At 50.6% G+C, this 16,102-nt stretch overlaps 1 protein-coding gene across 2 annotated transcripts in view; it reads right to left on the bottom strand.

The window, feature by feature from the left end:
• The window catches only part of LOC135050204 (interferon alpha/beta receptor 2-like), an 86,474-nt gene that overhangs the window by 40,710 nt on the left and 29,662 nt on the right, over positions 1-16,102 (bottom strand). For both annotated transcript variants that reach the window (XM_063956457.1, XM_063956456.1), the window contains exons 3-5: positions 11,695-11,821; positions 9,548-9,717; positions 8,311-8,486 (exon numbers count right to left, since the gene is read on the bottom strand). In XM_063956457.1, coding sequence (XP_063812527.1) covers positions 8,311-8,486; positions 9,548-9,717; positions 11,695-11,821 — 473 coding nt within the window. The remainder of the gene's footprint in view (positions 1-8,310; positions 8,487-9,547; positions 9,718-11,694; positions 11,822-16,102) is intronic.

Raw genomic sequence — 16,102 nt, 5'->3', positions numbered from 1 at the left:
GACCTCAACCTCCTGTAGAGGCCCAAACCAATCCGACTGGAGGAACTGCAACACCACGTGAAGGTCCCAAGTCGCCATAGGCGGTACAAAGGGAGGTTGGATGTGCAGAGCTCAATTCAAAAAAGTCTGAACCTCAGGGTGGGCAGCCAATTGTTTCTGGAAGAAAATGAATAAGGCCGAAATCTGGACCTTCACAGATCCCAACCTCAGGCCCATATCCACACCTGCTTGCAGGAAGAGGAGAAAATGTCCGAGGTGAAACTCCACAGTAGGAAACTTCTTGGATTCACACCAAGAGACATATTTCTTCCAAATACGATGGTAACGTTTAGACGTTACCCCTTTCCTAGCTTGTATCAGGGTAGGAATGACCTTCTTCAGAATGCCCTTCCGAGCAAGTATCAGGCGCTCAACTTCCATGCCGTCAAACGTAGCCGCGGTAAGTCTTGACAGGCGAACGGCCCCTGCTTCAGCAGGTTCTCCCGAAGAGGAAGAGGCCTTGGCTGTTCCTGCAAGAGATTCAGAAGGTCCGCATACCAAGCCCGCCTTGGCCAGTCTGAGCAATGAGGATCGCTTGAACTCTTGTTCTCCTTACAAGCTTTAGAACTCTTAAAATGAGTGGAAGTGGTGGAAACACGTACACCGACTGGAACACCCACTGAGACACCAGGGCGTCCACTGCCACTGCTTGTGGGTCTCTCAACCTGGAACAATAGCGTCAAAGCTTTTTGTTGAGACGAGAGGCCATCATGTCTATTTGGGGTAACCCCCAAAGGTCTGTTATTTCCTTGAACACCTCTGGATGTAGACCCCACTCCCCTGGATGGAGATCGTGTCTGCTGAGGAAGTCTGCTTCCCAGTTGTCCACTCCCGGAATAAAGATTGCTGAGAGCGCCAACGCGTGTCTTTCTGCCCAGAGGATGATTCTTGTCACCTCCAACAGCTCTACTCTTCGTTCCGCCTTGTCGGTTTATGTAGGCTACTGTCGTTACATTGTCCGACTGCACTTGAATGGCCCGATTTCTTAGAAGATGGGCCGCCTGAAGAAGACGGCTCTTAGTTCCAGGATGTTGATGGGCAGGCCGGCTTCCAGACTTGACCACCTTCCTTGGAAAGTTACTCCTTGAGTGACTGCTCCCCAGCCCCGAAGGCTCACATCCATGGTTAGAAGGACCCATTCCTGAATCCCGAACCTGCGGCCCTCCAGAAGGTGAGGTAATGGTAGCCACCAGAGGAGCGAAATCCTGGCCTTCGGCGACAGACGTATTCTCTGGTGCATGTGGAGATGAGATCCTGACCACTTGTCCAAGAGATCCAGTTGGAAGGCCCGAGCGTGGAACCTCCCGTACTGGAGAGCCTCGTAAGAAGCCGCCATCTTTCCCAACAGGCGAATGCATTGATGAACCGACACCCGGGCTGGCTTCAGGACATCCCGGACCATTGTTAGTATCACCAACGCCTTCTCCTGCGGAAGAAACACCCTTTGCACCTCTGTGTCTAGGATCATTCCCAGAAAGGACAACCTCTGGGTTGGTTCCAAATGTGACTTTGGAAGGTTCAGAATCCAACCGTGGATTTTGAGGAGGCGGATAGTGAGAACAATGGACTGCAGCAGCTTCTCCTTGGACGATGCCTTTATCAGCAGATCGTCCAGATATGGAATGATGTTCACCCCTTGTTTGCGGAGGAGAACCATCATCTCTGCCATCACCTTGGTAAACACCATCGGTGCTGTGGAGAGGCAAAATGGCAGGGCCTGGAACTGGAAATGACAGTCCAGTAATGCGAAACGGAGATAAGCCTGATGTGGCAGCCAGATCGGAATGTGTAGGTACGCATCCTTGATATCCAGGGATACCAGGAATTCCCCCTCTTCCAGACCTGATATCACCGCCCTGAGAGACTCCATTTTGAACTTGAACTCCTTTAGAAAGGGGTTCAATGATTTTAGGTTCAGAATGGGCCTGAACGAACCATCCGGTTTCGGTACCACGAAAAGGTTCGAATAGTAACCTGTGGTTTGCGAATCAGGACGAACTGGCACAATTACCTGTGCCTCCACCAACTTTTGGACAGCTTCTTGTAGGACAGTGCTGTCTGCCAGAAGAGTTGGTAAGCCTGATTTGAAAAAACGATGAGGAGGGAGACTTTGAAATTCCACCCTGTATCCCTGGGATACAATATCTATCACCCAGGGATCCAGGCCGGACGATACCCAGACGTGACTGAATTGTCTCGCTCCCACTGGCCCAACCTCCAGGCGGCGCGGTCCACCGTCATGCGGAGGACTTTGGCATACCTGAAGCAGGCTTTTGTTCCTGGGAACCTGCAGCGGCAGGTTTCTTGGACTTAACTCAAGCTCCCCTAAAGAAGGTATTGGACGGTCTGTCCTTTCTAGGCTTGTTAGGCCGAAAGGACTGTGATGCTGAAGAAGAGAAGGATTTCTTTGGAGGGAAGAAACGGAGACTTACCCGCTGTAGCCGTGGATATCCACGCGTCTAAAGCTTCCCCCAAAGAGAGCCTGACCTGTATAGGGTAGGGACTCCACACACTTTCTGGATTCCGCGTCGGTCGACCACTGGCGCAGCCACAGTCCCCGACGAGCTGAAACAGACATGGAAGAGATTCCCGCAGCCATGGAACCCAGGTCTTTCATGGATTCTACCATAAAACCTGCTGAATTGTGAATGTTGCGTAAATATAATTCAACATCACCCTTCTCCATCGTATCCAAATCCTCTAGTAAGGTAGCAGACCACTTTACTATAGCTTTTGCAATCCATGCACTAGCAATAGTGGGACGTAATATGGCCCCTGAAGCAGTGTACATTGATTTAAGTGTGTTATCAATTTTACGATCAGCCGGCTCCTTTAAGGCAGTAGATCCTGGAACAGGTAAAACCACCTTCTTTAGAGTCTGGACACAGATGCGTCAACAATCGGCGGGTTTTTTCATTTTTTTCTATCCTCCTCAGGGAAAGGAAACGCCACCTGTACCCGTTTAGGGATCTGGAATTTTTTCACAGAGTTTTCCCATGCTTTCTCAAATATAGCATTCAATTCCTTTGAGGCAGGGAAGGTTAGCGAGGCTTTTTTATTTTCAGTGAAAAAAGCCTCCTCAACCTGCTCAGGTGTGGTATCATTAATATGTAACACATCCCTGATAGCCTCCATCATCAATTGCACCCCCTTTGCAAGAGATGCAGGCCACCACAACACATCCCCATCACCGTCTGTGGTGTCAGAATCGGTATCCGTGTCATCCTGCGTGACATGCACAAGCGCACGTTTGTGGGGGTATATAGCGGAGCGTCCCGAGGTACCAGAAACAGGCCATACTGCCATAGAGTTCTGTAATACCTGGGCTGCAGATTCATTACTTGCAACCCTGTCAGAAATCTGAGAATTCCAAGATTTGATAGAGGAAAACCACTTAGGCTCTCTTGCTGGTATCTGTGCTAAACCAGTGCTATCCTGATTACATGGAATGGGATCATCCTGGGAGGACAAATCCTCTGCAACATATGACACAGTGTACCTGGACATAGCTAAAGTAGACCACCAAACACTTCACACACACACAGGGGATGGCAGACAGACAGAGTTACCCCCAAGAATGGCAAGAGAGACAGAGATTGGAGCCAACCCACACACAGCGCTTTTAAACAAAAGGGAGACCCCTTGTCAGTGCTGTGTACCTTAATAGGTTACACCATCGTATTGCAGCCTCCTCCCCCCCTTCTACAACCCCCTTTTACCGTTTGTAGATAGCTGGAGTTGCTGTGGAGGGACCTGATCCTCCTTGTCAGCGCTGTGCAGGCAGCAAAATGGCGCTGAACGCTGCTGGGTCCGCTCTGAGGAGAAGCTCCGCATCCTTAATGGCACTGTCTTCCCGCTCTTCATCAGATTATACTGGCCTGAGGATTTAGTGCTGGCTGAGATCCGGGGACCCCGACAGGCTTCTGGACCAGTGTAGGGTGTCGTGCTGGCTCAGGGCGCCCCTCATAGTGCCGCACCATGTACCTCTTAGCCATACCCGGAGCGCAGTTAATACTGCGCTCCTACCCTGCTGCCGCCATCTTCACACCGACCCCCCGCTTGCTTGGGGGGTCGCTGTCTCACTCGCCATCGATTCTTCAGCTCTGCAAGGGGGTGGCGGAATGCTGCTGGGGCGAGCGGTCCCCTGTGGCAGAGAACGATCAGACCCCTCTGGAGCTCAGTGTCCTGTCAGCGGAGACAGTGGCTCAGACCCCGCAGGGCGGACACTGCTCCTCCCCTTAGTCCCTCGCTGCAGGGAGGCTGTTGCCAGTAGCCTCCCTGTAAAATAATAAACTCTAAAAAAACTTTTTTCCAGGAAAACTCAGGAGAGCTTCCCTAGCTGTGACCGGCTCCTCCGGGCACATTTTCTAAACTGAGTCTGGTAGGAGGGGCATAGAGGGAGGAGCCAGCCCACACTCTCAAACTCCTAAAGTGCCAATGGCTCCTGGTGGACCCGACTATACCCCATGGTACTAATGTGGACCCCAGCATCCTCTAGGACGTAAGAGAAAAATAAAAAAAAATATAGGCCCACCCCCACACTCAGAGGCATGCCTCTATTGGCTCCCTTTCTGTGCAGCGTTACTGATCGTGGTGTGGCCCTGCCCCCCAGCTCTGCACAGCAGTGTCTGACTGTAGCACTGAGGCAGAGCTGCTGCTGCCTCATCTCTCGTCTCCCTGCAGCTTCGGGGATCTCCACAAAGCTGGTGAGGGTTATCTGACTATTGGGATCATTTATCAATGAGTGATAAATTTCACTGTGAGTGATAAATTGCACCAGTCAATCCGCTCCTGTCATTTTTCAAACACAGCCTATAACATGGCAATTAGGAGCTGATTGGCTGGTGCAATTTATCACTCACAGTGAAATGTATCACTCATTGATAAATAAGGGCATATATCTCCTATATATTTGCCTTAATCTGTGACTCTGTGCCCATAACGCTGGGCGGAGTCACAGAGCTGGGCGGAGTCAGCAGCATCTGGGGAGGGAGGAGGGAGGAGGAGGGGGGAGGAGAGACACCATGGCCTGTGCCAGCACCAGAGGTAACGTAAAAAATGCCCCCTGGCACAGTACAGAGGGGTGGCCATGGCCACCAGTATCACCACACACAGCTCCAGCCAGCAGCAGGGAGGCTAATACAGGCTATGCGGAGGGGACTTCCTAGCACCGCTGGACGCAACTTCCTGGCCCCCTTACACCCACACCAAGTAATCCCTCCCTTATGCATCCCCCAACACGTTCCCTGCCGCATCCAGCCAGTGGGGGGTTCGTGCAGGACGGCAGCAGGGACGAGCAGGTACAGCGGGACGGAGCACCGCACTCACCAATCCCCAGCGCCGCACGTACACAGCTACCTCCTACTGCCGCCTCGCTCCGCTCCGGCCACACCACTATGCCGCCCGTCTCACAGCCAGCCCGCAACTCCGGGAACACGCGCGGCGCCAGCCCCATTCCCGTCCCCGGCGCCAGGCACACACTGAGGAGGCCAGATCAGGTGCACCGGCCCGGAGCCTAGACGGGACACTGCTCCAGCCACTGTGCTGCTGAGCGGGATCTCCCTCCCTCCTGCAGCAGCCAAACCACTAGGTCACTGCATAGACAGGGAGTCCCCACTGCCCGCATCTGCTGCAGCCATACACCCCAGAGACACATCTCCTTCTTATCACACCAAGCCACACTCTTCTCCTTCACACACACTAACACCCCCCCCACACACACACACTAACACTCCCCCCCCCCCCCCACACACACACACCCTTCCCCATCCCTGCACATCTTACAACCCTCCCCAACACCTCATGCACCCCTAACCCTCACACCACTGCAACAAACACAACCCACGCACACCTACAACTTCTCCAAACAAACCTCTCGCCCCACGTGCAACACCCACCGCACCCACAAGCCCATCCCACAACCGAACTAGGCCCATACCTCCCACCCAGCGGACAGCAATCCTATTAGCGAGGAGAAGACACGCAATAAGCCAGATACCGCAGTGGCAGAGGTTAGTACATCCCACCCCCTGAGTCCCCCCTCCCCCCACATCCGCACTATCCCCACCCGCAACGCCACCAGACTCCCATCCATGGCACCACCGCACCCGCCCCTCCCCCACCCGTGGCGCGTCCAGACCCCCTATCCAAACCACAGCACCCCGCACCGGCCGCTCCACCACCCGCACCACCTATGGACCCCATCTCCCAACCGCGACACCCCCGCACCTGCCACTCCCCCACCTGCGTCAACTCCACTCTGCCCCCACCCCCTACACCTCCTACCCCCCTACCCCACTCGCAGCACCCTGGGTCCCCCCTCCACCACACCTGCCCCTTTCCCACCCGCAGCACCCATGCACCTGCCCCTCCCCCACACACAGCACCCTCACCCCTCTCCCACACCCACCCCTCCTCCACCCACAGCCCTCTACCACTAGCATCGCCACCAGACACCACCACCATCCGTCACATCCACACACCTCCCCCTCCCCCACCCGTGGCTCCTCCACACCCCCTACCCAAACCGTGGCACCCTCACACCCGCCACTGCACCATCCACTGCACCTATGGACACCACGCCCCATCCCCAGAACCCACGCACCTGCCACTCCCCCACCCATGTTAACCCTGCTCCTCTCCCACCCGCTACGCCTCCTGACAACCTACCCCACTCGCAGCACCCCGAACCCGCCCCTCCCCCACCCCCGGCAGCCCCGCTCCTCCCCCACCCCCGGAGCACCAGCACCACCAGACCCCATCCACGGCATCACCGCACCCGCCCCTCCCCCACCCGTGCCGCCTCCAGACCCCTACCCAAACCGCGGCACCCCGCACCCGGCACTCCAACACCCACAGAAACTATGGACCCCATCTGCGGCACCCCTGCACCTGCCACTCCCCCGCCTGCATCAATTCCGTGCCTCCCGACCCGCTATCACACTCGCAGCACCCGCACCTTCCCCACCCGCAGCACCCTCCCACACACACACCACACCCCAGCATCCACCACACCCCAGCACCACCGGACCCCCATCCACGGCACCCCTGCCCCCCTACACAAACCACAAAACCTTCGCACCTACCACTCCACTACCCACAGCACCTCTTAACCCCATCCGCTGCACCCCCGCACCTGCCACTCCCCCTGCCGCTTCACCCTCGCTTCTCCCCAACCCACTGCGCCTCGCGACCCCCTACATAACTCGCAGCACCCCCACACCCACCCCTACCCCCTGCACTGCCTCCATAACCCCGCCCCCATCTGCAACAGCCCCGCATCTGCCTCTCCCCCACCTGCGCCACCTCCATCCCTGCATCACACGCAGCACCTCTGGAACCCATCCCCCATCTATGGCCCCCACTTTTTCGGCCCTCCCCCATCCGCAACACGTCCCGACCACCTCCCCCATCGCCAGCACCCCGTCTGCCCCCACCCCTCCACCACCCACCCCTCCCCAACCCACAGCACCTCCTGCCCCCCTCCCCCATTCGCCACCCACCCGCAGCCACCCCTCCACCACCCACATCATCTACAGACCCCTTCCACGGCACCCCACAACCACTCCTCCCCCACCCGCAGCACCTCTGCAACCCCTCCCCAAAATGCACCCCCCTGCACATGCCCCTCCCCCACAGACAGCTCCTCCAGACCCCCTCCTTCATCTGCCGACCCTGCCCTTCCCCCACCAAAAGCATCTACATATCCCCTCCCCCACCCGCAACACCTCTGCAACCCCTCCCCCATTCGCTTCCCCTCTGCACCCGCCCCTCCCCCACCTGCAGCACCTCTTGACCCCATCCCCCATCCGCGCCCCCTCTGCAAGCACCCCTCCCCCACCCACAGCACCCCCGCCCCTCCCCCACCTTCGGTGACTAACAACACCCTCCCCCACCCGCGGCAACCTCGCAATCGCCCCTCCGCATCTCCCACGCACCCACCACTTCCCCAACCACAGCACCTACTAGGTGCATTTATCAGGCTTTGCATGAAATGTTCATGCCGTCGCAAGGGGCTACGGCCCCTTAACCATCCCACACCCTTTGTCCCTGCAATATTTAACCACACACAAAATTATCATTGGAGGTAATACTCCATATAATAAAAATATTGCACGCCCCAAGGGCGTGTAACGGTTAAAGGGGTGTAGCCCCTTGCGACGGTGTGAAGAGCGCCCGTAGGGCGCGATGAATCACCTAGTATTCATATAGTCAGTTAGATAACGGACTAGCGGAGAGCTTTTACATACGATTCCACTACACTCTCCTTACCGTTTGGGAATTCTTCAACTGTATTGTGTAGTCCAGTATTGGGTAGACATCATCAGACAGCATGGTAACATTTCGCTGTTGTTCTTCACTCCACAGATAAGACACCGGGGGCTGGATGGAAACTCTGAGACAATGGTCACAAGGAACAACGTCCACTATTGGTGGACCGAGAATGGCTGGAAAAGTCAATTGTAAAATCACTGATCAGACATTCCTATCAGTGTCATCACTGAGGCACAACAAGCACATCTCTCTATTCCCAATCTCATCATTTAGAGGTCTATTCATGAAGCAGTGAAAAGAGTGGTGAAGTGAGCCTGTGGAGAAGTTGCCCATGGCAACCAATCAGCTGCTCCGTACAGTTGCATAGTATGCAAATTATAAATGTTACTTCAATGCTGATTGGTTGCCATGGGTAACTTCTCCACAGGCTCACTTCTCCACACTTTTCACTGCTTCATGAATAGACCCCTTAGTACCAAAGCCCAAACTGTGCAGAACATCACTAATAATAGAAACCTGCACCAAAAAACAGAGAAGAGACTAACTTTGAGACTAAAGGGCCCTACACACTGGTAGATATTTAAGAACGATATGGACAATATCGGCAAAAATGAACGATATATCTTTCATATCGCTCAGTGTGGAGGCACCGTCGATGAACGATGCGCGTCCCCGCAGTCGGTAATAAAAACTACCTGAAAAATCATTCATTGCTCATATCTTTTATCGTGCAAATCTCTCAGTGTGTAGGGCCCTTTAATCAAATGAAAAATCACTTGAAGACAGACCGCTATAAATCAGACAGTGGGATACATTTACTAAGATGGGAGTTCTATTTAAGATGGGATTTTGCCCATAGCAACCAATCAGCCTCTACTTCTAATTTATCTAGCACCTTGGAAAACCTGAAATCTGATTGGTTGCTATGGGCAACATCCCATCTTAAATAGAACTCCCATCTTAGTAAATTTACCCCACTGTCTTAACACATCATAATTAGAAACAAATGCGACGTTCTATGCGCTCTTCTGTCTAGGACAGGTTAGTTGACACCATTCTGTTTTCCAGGAAATACCAGCAGTGATGGTTCCACTTAAAATCAGGTCAATTAGTTGGCACAATTCCATATCAGGGTCAATGAACAATGTATTAGCGTGGCTGTAGTGGCACAATGTGATAACTGCAGGTCAACAACAACTGGGGCTGGTGCTGGGAATATACTGGATATACTTACTGTTACTATTTGGACTAAACATTGTGGGTAGGTAGCCCTCTGAAGTACTCTGATTTGTGAAACTTTTGACCAGCACTGCATAACGTCCACGTAAGTCTGTGAAATCCTTGGTCAGGTCACAGTGCCGAACCGTAATATTGGAGCAATTTCCAGTGCTAACAAATTTCTGGCTGATGAAGAAAGAGAGAAACATGACTGAGGACCGTTCCACCAAGCACTGGTACAGTGCCAGTTTCACAGATTGCAGCCCATAGCACACAATGAACATTGTACTGACCAGGAATCCCACAAGTCAGACCAGTGGGAAATTCCACACTATGGTGGGATAATTGGAGTTGTTAGCAAACCAAAAAAGTTGGCAATTGGGCAAAACCACGTGCACTGTAGGTGGGGCAGATAGATGTAACATGTGCAGAGAGAGTTAGATTTGGGTGGGTTATATTGTTTCTGTGCAGGGTAAATACCGGCTGCTTTATTTTTACACTGCAATTTAGATTTCAGTTTGAACACACCCCACCCAAATCTAACTCTCTCTGCACATGTTACATGTACACCACCTGCACTGCACACCGTTCTGCCAATTGCTAACAAACCTGAATAGGGCCCTATGTCTGGTAGATAATAAATGGACACACACACACACACACACACACACACACACACACACACACACACACAAGAATTAAAAACATTGTCTCCTTAGTCACATTTCACAGGCCACAGCAACCCGGCAGCCCAGCCTGACTGCTGCATGGCTACATGTCATCCTGTGCCTGGGGTGGACTGATGTTTAATGGTACATACTACCAGGTATGAGAGAGAGAGAGAAAGGAGAGAGAGAGAGAAAGGAGAGAGAGAGAGAGGGGGGGGAGAGAGAGAGAGGGGGGGGGGAGAGAGAGAGAGAGAGGGGGGAGAGAGAGAGGGGGGAGAGAGAGAGAGGGGGGAGAGAGAGAGAGAGAGAGGGGAGAGAGAGAGAGGGGGGAGAGAGAGAGAGAGAGAGAGAGAGAGAGAGAGAGAGGTGGTATACTTTTGGGAAAGGGAAGGATAAATCAGTGGTTCTAAAGGGGTAAATTTACTTAAGCTTCTAAAAGTGAAAAGAGGTGATGTTGCCAATAGCAACCAATCAGATTCTGTCTATCATTTCTCTATTGCATTCTAGACAATGATAGACGATATCTGATTGGTTGCAGATTAGATCACCTCTTATCACTTTTAGAAGTTTTAGTAAATTTACTCCTAAGTGCTGACAGCACAAAGGCCAGACTTAAATCCTGTTGACTCGGTTATACTCACTGAAATAGTGCTTTACCATAAAGAGCAATGCAAGGCCAGTATTTGGCACTGGCATATATAGATGGCGATAAAAGAACTGTGGAATATTTGAGGTGGTTCCCCACCAGTCTAGAGTTCATGTACTCAGAAAGACTTGCAATCAAGCCACGCGTTTCACTGGCCAGTAATTTTCATCACTCCATACCTTTGAAACGCGCAGCTTAAAGTCTATCCAGTTTACCCAACTGTATGCCTACCTTACATATAAACACCAATTTACTTGTTAATACTTTTTCCAATAAAGCACTTGATTTGTGGGTGGGTTGGACAGACTGTGGGTGTGGCCTACATTTTCTAATCATGGAGATTTTTTATTTTTAATAAATTACCCAAAATCTCAAAAAAAAAAACGTTTCACATTGTCATTATGGGGTATTGTGTGTAGAATTTTGAGGGGGAAAATTAATTTATTCCGTTTTGGAATAAGGCTGTAACATAACAAAATGTGGAAAAAGTAAAGCGGTGTGAATACTTTCCGGATGCACTGTATCTGGGATGGAACATCTTTAGAACTCAGGTTGAGGGTAGGACATGAGTATTATCCGCAATGCTGGTGATGTGCCATCAGATTGGCATGGCAGCACTGGTAACACGGCAGGCACCCTCACCCCAATAGGGGTGCACAACCAAAAGACTGACTACACACTGGGGATAACTGAATTGTACCCACAAAAGAATATTGCACGGCCTTCTCGCTTCTACCACACGTAATATAATAAAAGGCCTGCAACAAAATCAAACTCGTGTCTATTGTAGCAATCAGGAACATATGGGATCAGGCACCATGTACACGCAATAGTCATTTGCAGACATACTGATTATGACTGTATTCCACGCTGTAGTAGACGGCGGACACATTGTTTGGGTCCTCCCAGGTCAAGATATGCTTAAAATTCTCAGATAACAGTTTGATGTTCTTCGGAGGTTGCAGAACGGCTGAAACTGTACAAAAGAGAAAGACACAGAGTATCACAAGTCAGGTAATAGTCCCATCTATAGCTATCCACATCTGATGTCTCCGGCCGTAGAGTATACAGAGAGAAGGCATTTCCTAGATGGAACCAACAAGAAAGTTACACATTTACACCTTAAGTAAATATAACCTACCTTAGGAGAAAGATTTTCTTGCCTTGTCAATCATCTAATTGATTATAGGGGATAATCCACTCCCTACTGTACATCATACGGAGGTCACAGAGGTGTACTACAACTGCATAAAGGCAGCAGGCCAAGCCACGGTCCTCAGAGATAATTAGTAGGGTGCATCATGGCTTATAAGCAGACGTCACCGGCACTAAAATGCACAACTTATGTATCTCACCCAAGAACGCACTTTTAAAGTGAGTGATGTCTCACAAGTGGCCAGAGACTGTAGAGGGCATACAGACAAATGGATCAGTCAAGTCAATCTTTGCCCTCGCAAATAAATACAACTGCTGCTTTAACTGTCCACATGGGTTATGGTCAACAAACCACCGTATCGTTGGTTGACCAGACACACAAGGGAAGAGGCTCTCACATAGCAGAGCAGGCTGTTTGGCGGCTGGGGGCAAATGACTAGTTCATCAAGTGTGGCATGGCGGACACACCACACGCACACGCTGGGAGATCTGAGAACCACACAGCTCTGTGACGCTACAATCATTTTATCTGTGTTAGAATATAGCGGTTTCCACCTTCGCCCTGGCGACTACGCAGACATAAATACCAATGCAGTGCCTCTGGGGGCGATCTCCTTTAAAATGACCCCTACTCTTCGGATATTTTGATTTGATTGCACATTTAAGGCCTGACACATACATGTAGCATGTCTTCCCTGACATAGCACTACACATACTGGTGTACGGCTATAGGCCCATGCAGATTTGCATAATACTGCCACTTATGCAAATTCCTCAGTGATGTATATGGGCCATAGTCAATCCACAATCTGTATAGTCATTAATAGTGGGTCACGCACAAAATGTCTTCCTCCGCTTTGTGGGCCCCATGGGTGCACTTAACACTTTCAGCTACAGAATAGCTGGTGATACTCTCTGGATTAATGGAGAAAATAATTTTTATTACACTCTTGCATTTAGATAAGAGACATGCAGAGAAAAAAAATTTCTGAGGTAAAATGGTCCAAATGGTAAGTATAGATGTCAGATAAGAGAAATATCCCCCACCGGACTTATTTGTGTGGCATGACACGCCTTGTGATAATGCATGTAGGGACACAGTCAACTGTTCACAGGAGGCCACTTACATGAATTGTGCGTATAAGAAGTTTGGATCGTATGAAAACAAATTGAAACAGGAACTACTGCTGGAGTCTGACGTATTTGTGTAGACTGGAATACGTTTATTGGCTGCCTGCCTCAGTTCCTTCTTCATGTGGGTTTGATCTAAAATTCTTAGGCTGGAACAAGAGAACTACAAGATTCAACCACGATGAACCAGGACACTTAGGGTAAGTATAAATTATATTCTGTATTAACATTTAACCTGATGCTTTGACACAGTCACCGGAGTTTCCATCACTTTCAACCTTAGCACACGGGTAATGTCGGAAATAGACTTACTCGGGGTGGGGGGGGGGATAATATCTCAAATAGGATGTTGCTGTACTAACCCACTCCTGAAGGTGCATTAACAGACCAGGTTTTAATGCTATCCATGCTTGACCACAGGTTGCTTAATTAGTGTCTCAGTCCCTGCTTCTTCATCATTAAGATTACACTAATGTATATTAAAACTTTAGAGCAGGGATTCCCTACCATGTTCTACAATGGGTGTAGTACGGGTGACCGGCGGTCTCCTGACCGCCGGTCAGCTTACAGACGCCGGGATCCCGGCAGCATACCGACCCCGGGATCCCGGCGGAAAGGGGCGAGTGCAGCAAGCCCCTTGCGGGCTCGCTGCGCTCGCCACGCTGCGGGCTCGGTAGCGACCTGCGCTCACCACGGGTTCTATTCCCACTCTATGGGTGTCGTGGAAATAGTCCCTGTTGGTCGGCATGCCGACCATCGGGACAGTGACCCGTCGGGCTGGTGGAGGAGGTCATGTGACTGTCTGTCAGCTGACCGGCAGTCACATGAATACCACCCGTCCACAATAACCGGCCAGGATTTAAGGAAAGCCATAGTTGGGCACAGGGGACTTAATTAGTACCTCAGTTATTTTGATTTAACCACCTGTGCTCAAGCACGGGTATCACTAAATCCTGCCTTGAGGGAACCCTTGCTTTAGAGAGACACATTTATGAAGGAATAATGGATGAAACACACCGGTATATCAGTGTTTTCACCAGGGTCTCACAAACGAGGGTTTTCACAAGGGATGTAATCATAAAGATCACTACGGGAAACAATATAATCTCAGTAACAATTACTCCGGTGAATATTGCATACTATAGATGGAGAATGAGACAGCGATGAACACTGACCAGGAACATTGGTTCCAAAAATAAACTCCCAAAATAGGATTTTAATTACCTACCGGTAAATCCTTTTCTCGTAGTCCTTAGTTGATGCTGGTACCATGGGGTATAGATGGGTCCACCAGGAGCCATTGGCACTTTAAGAGTTTGAGAGTGTGGGCTGGCTCCTTCCTCTATGCCCCTCCTACCAGACTTAGTCTAAAAACTGTGCCCAAGGAGACGGACATCTTCGAGAGAAGGATTATACACAGATAATGGCCAGATTCATACCAGCTCACACATACAAGGCAAACCAAGCTAACTAGCTTGAAACTCAGCAAAAGCTGACACATTACTCAACCAAGTAACAAAGGCAGTACTCAACCAAGAACAAAGAAACTGAACCAGATAACCACTGCAGGATCACAAAGCGCTGGGCGAGCGCCCAGCATCCTCTACGGACTACGAGAAAAGGATTTACTGGTAGGTAATTAAAATCCTTTCTCTTATGTCCTAGAGGATGCTGGGGTCCACATTAGTACCATGGGGATGTACCAAAGCTTCCAGAACGGGAAGGAGAGTGCGGAGACTCCTGCAGAACGGATTGACCAAACTTTAGGTTCTCAGAGGCCAAAGTATCGAACTTGTAGAACTTAGCAAACGTGTTCGACCCTGACCAAGTAGCCACTTGGCAAAGTTGTAAAGTCGAGACACTCCGGGCAGCCACCCAGAAAGAACCCACCTTACGAGTAGAGTGGGCCTTAACAGATTTTGGACACGGCAATCCTGCCGTAGAATACGCATGCTGGATATTGAACCTGATCCAGCGAGATATTGTCTGCTTAGAAGCAAGACATCCAATTTTCTTGGGATCATACAGGACAAACAAAGAGTCCGATTTTCTGTGACGAACAGTCCTCTTCACATAGATCTTCAAAGCACTCACCACGTCCAAGGACTTTGATGTCATTGAGGAGTCAGTAGCCACTGGCACCACAATAGGTTGGTTGATATGAAAAGCCGACACAACCAGCAGAAGTGCGAACGAAAGGATCGCAGAGCAGCTACAAAGTTTTTTTGTGCAGTTTTAGAGCAGCTCAAAACCTACTCAGCGCTTGCGATCACTTCAGACTGTTCAGTTCCTGTTTTGATGTCACAAACACGCCCTGCGTTCGCCAACCCATGCCTGCATTTTTCCTGGCACGCCTGCGTTTTTTTTCAACACTCCCTGAAAACGGTCAGTTGACACCCAGAAACGCCCACTTCATGTCAATGACTCTGCGGCCAGCAGTGTGACTGAAAAGCTTTGCTAGACCCCGTGTGAAACTACATAGTTCGTTGTAATAGTACGTCGCGCGTGCGCATTGTGCCACAGGCGCAGAAGTGCAGAATTTTTGCCTCATCGCTGCACAGAGAACGAATGCAGCTAGCGATCAACTCTGAATAACCACCCATAACTCTTGAGAAGGAGTGTTGTGAGAACAATGAATAGTAGAAACGACTGATCACACACTCATGCGCCGACTAGCAGCCTGAAAACCAGTGGTGTAAGTGTCACCAACACTTAAAGACAAATTGGAAAAAGGGGTTTTACCACATGGGATCTCGGGCGCTCTGGTGATAGATATATCATAGGACTAGCTCGTATCAGCAACCCAGGTATATAAAATATCTAAAAATGGAATAAAACACATAACATAGTGTATAACCGTAATATAATGTGACACAGTGTGATGCTGTTGTCAATGGCTGACTCGTACCGGATTTGATGGTCTGTTAATAAACAGACAGAAGCGCTTGTGTATTGAGCGGTTCACCGGTTG

This window comes from Pseudophryne corroboree, chromosome 2 (genome assembly GCF_028390025.1).
Source record: "Pseudophryne corroboree isolate aPseCor3 chromosome 2, aPseCor3.hap2, whole genome shotgun sequence".
Taxonomy (NCBI): domain Eukaryota; kingdom Metazoa; phylum Chordata; class Amphibia; order Anura; family Myobatrachidae; genus Pseudophryne; species Pseudophryne corroboree.
The sequence above is the reverse complement of the archived record's forward strand: the minus strand, read 5'-3'. Positions and strand labels throughout refer to the sequence as shown.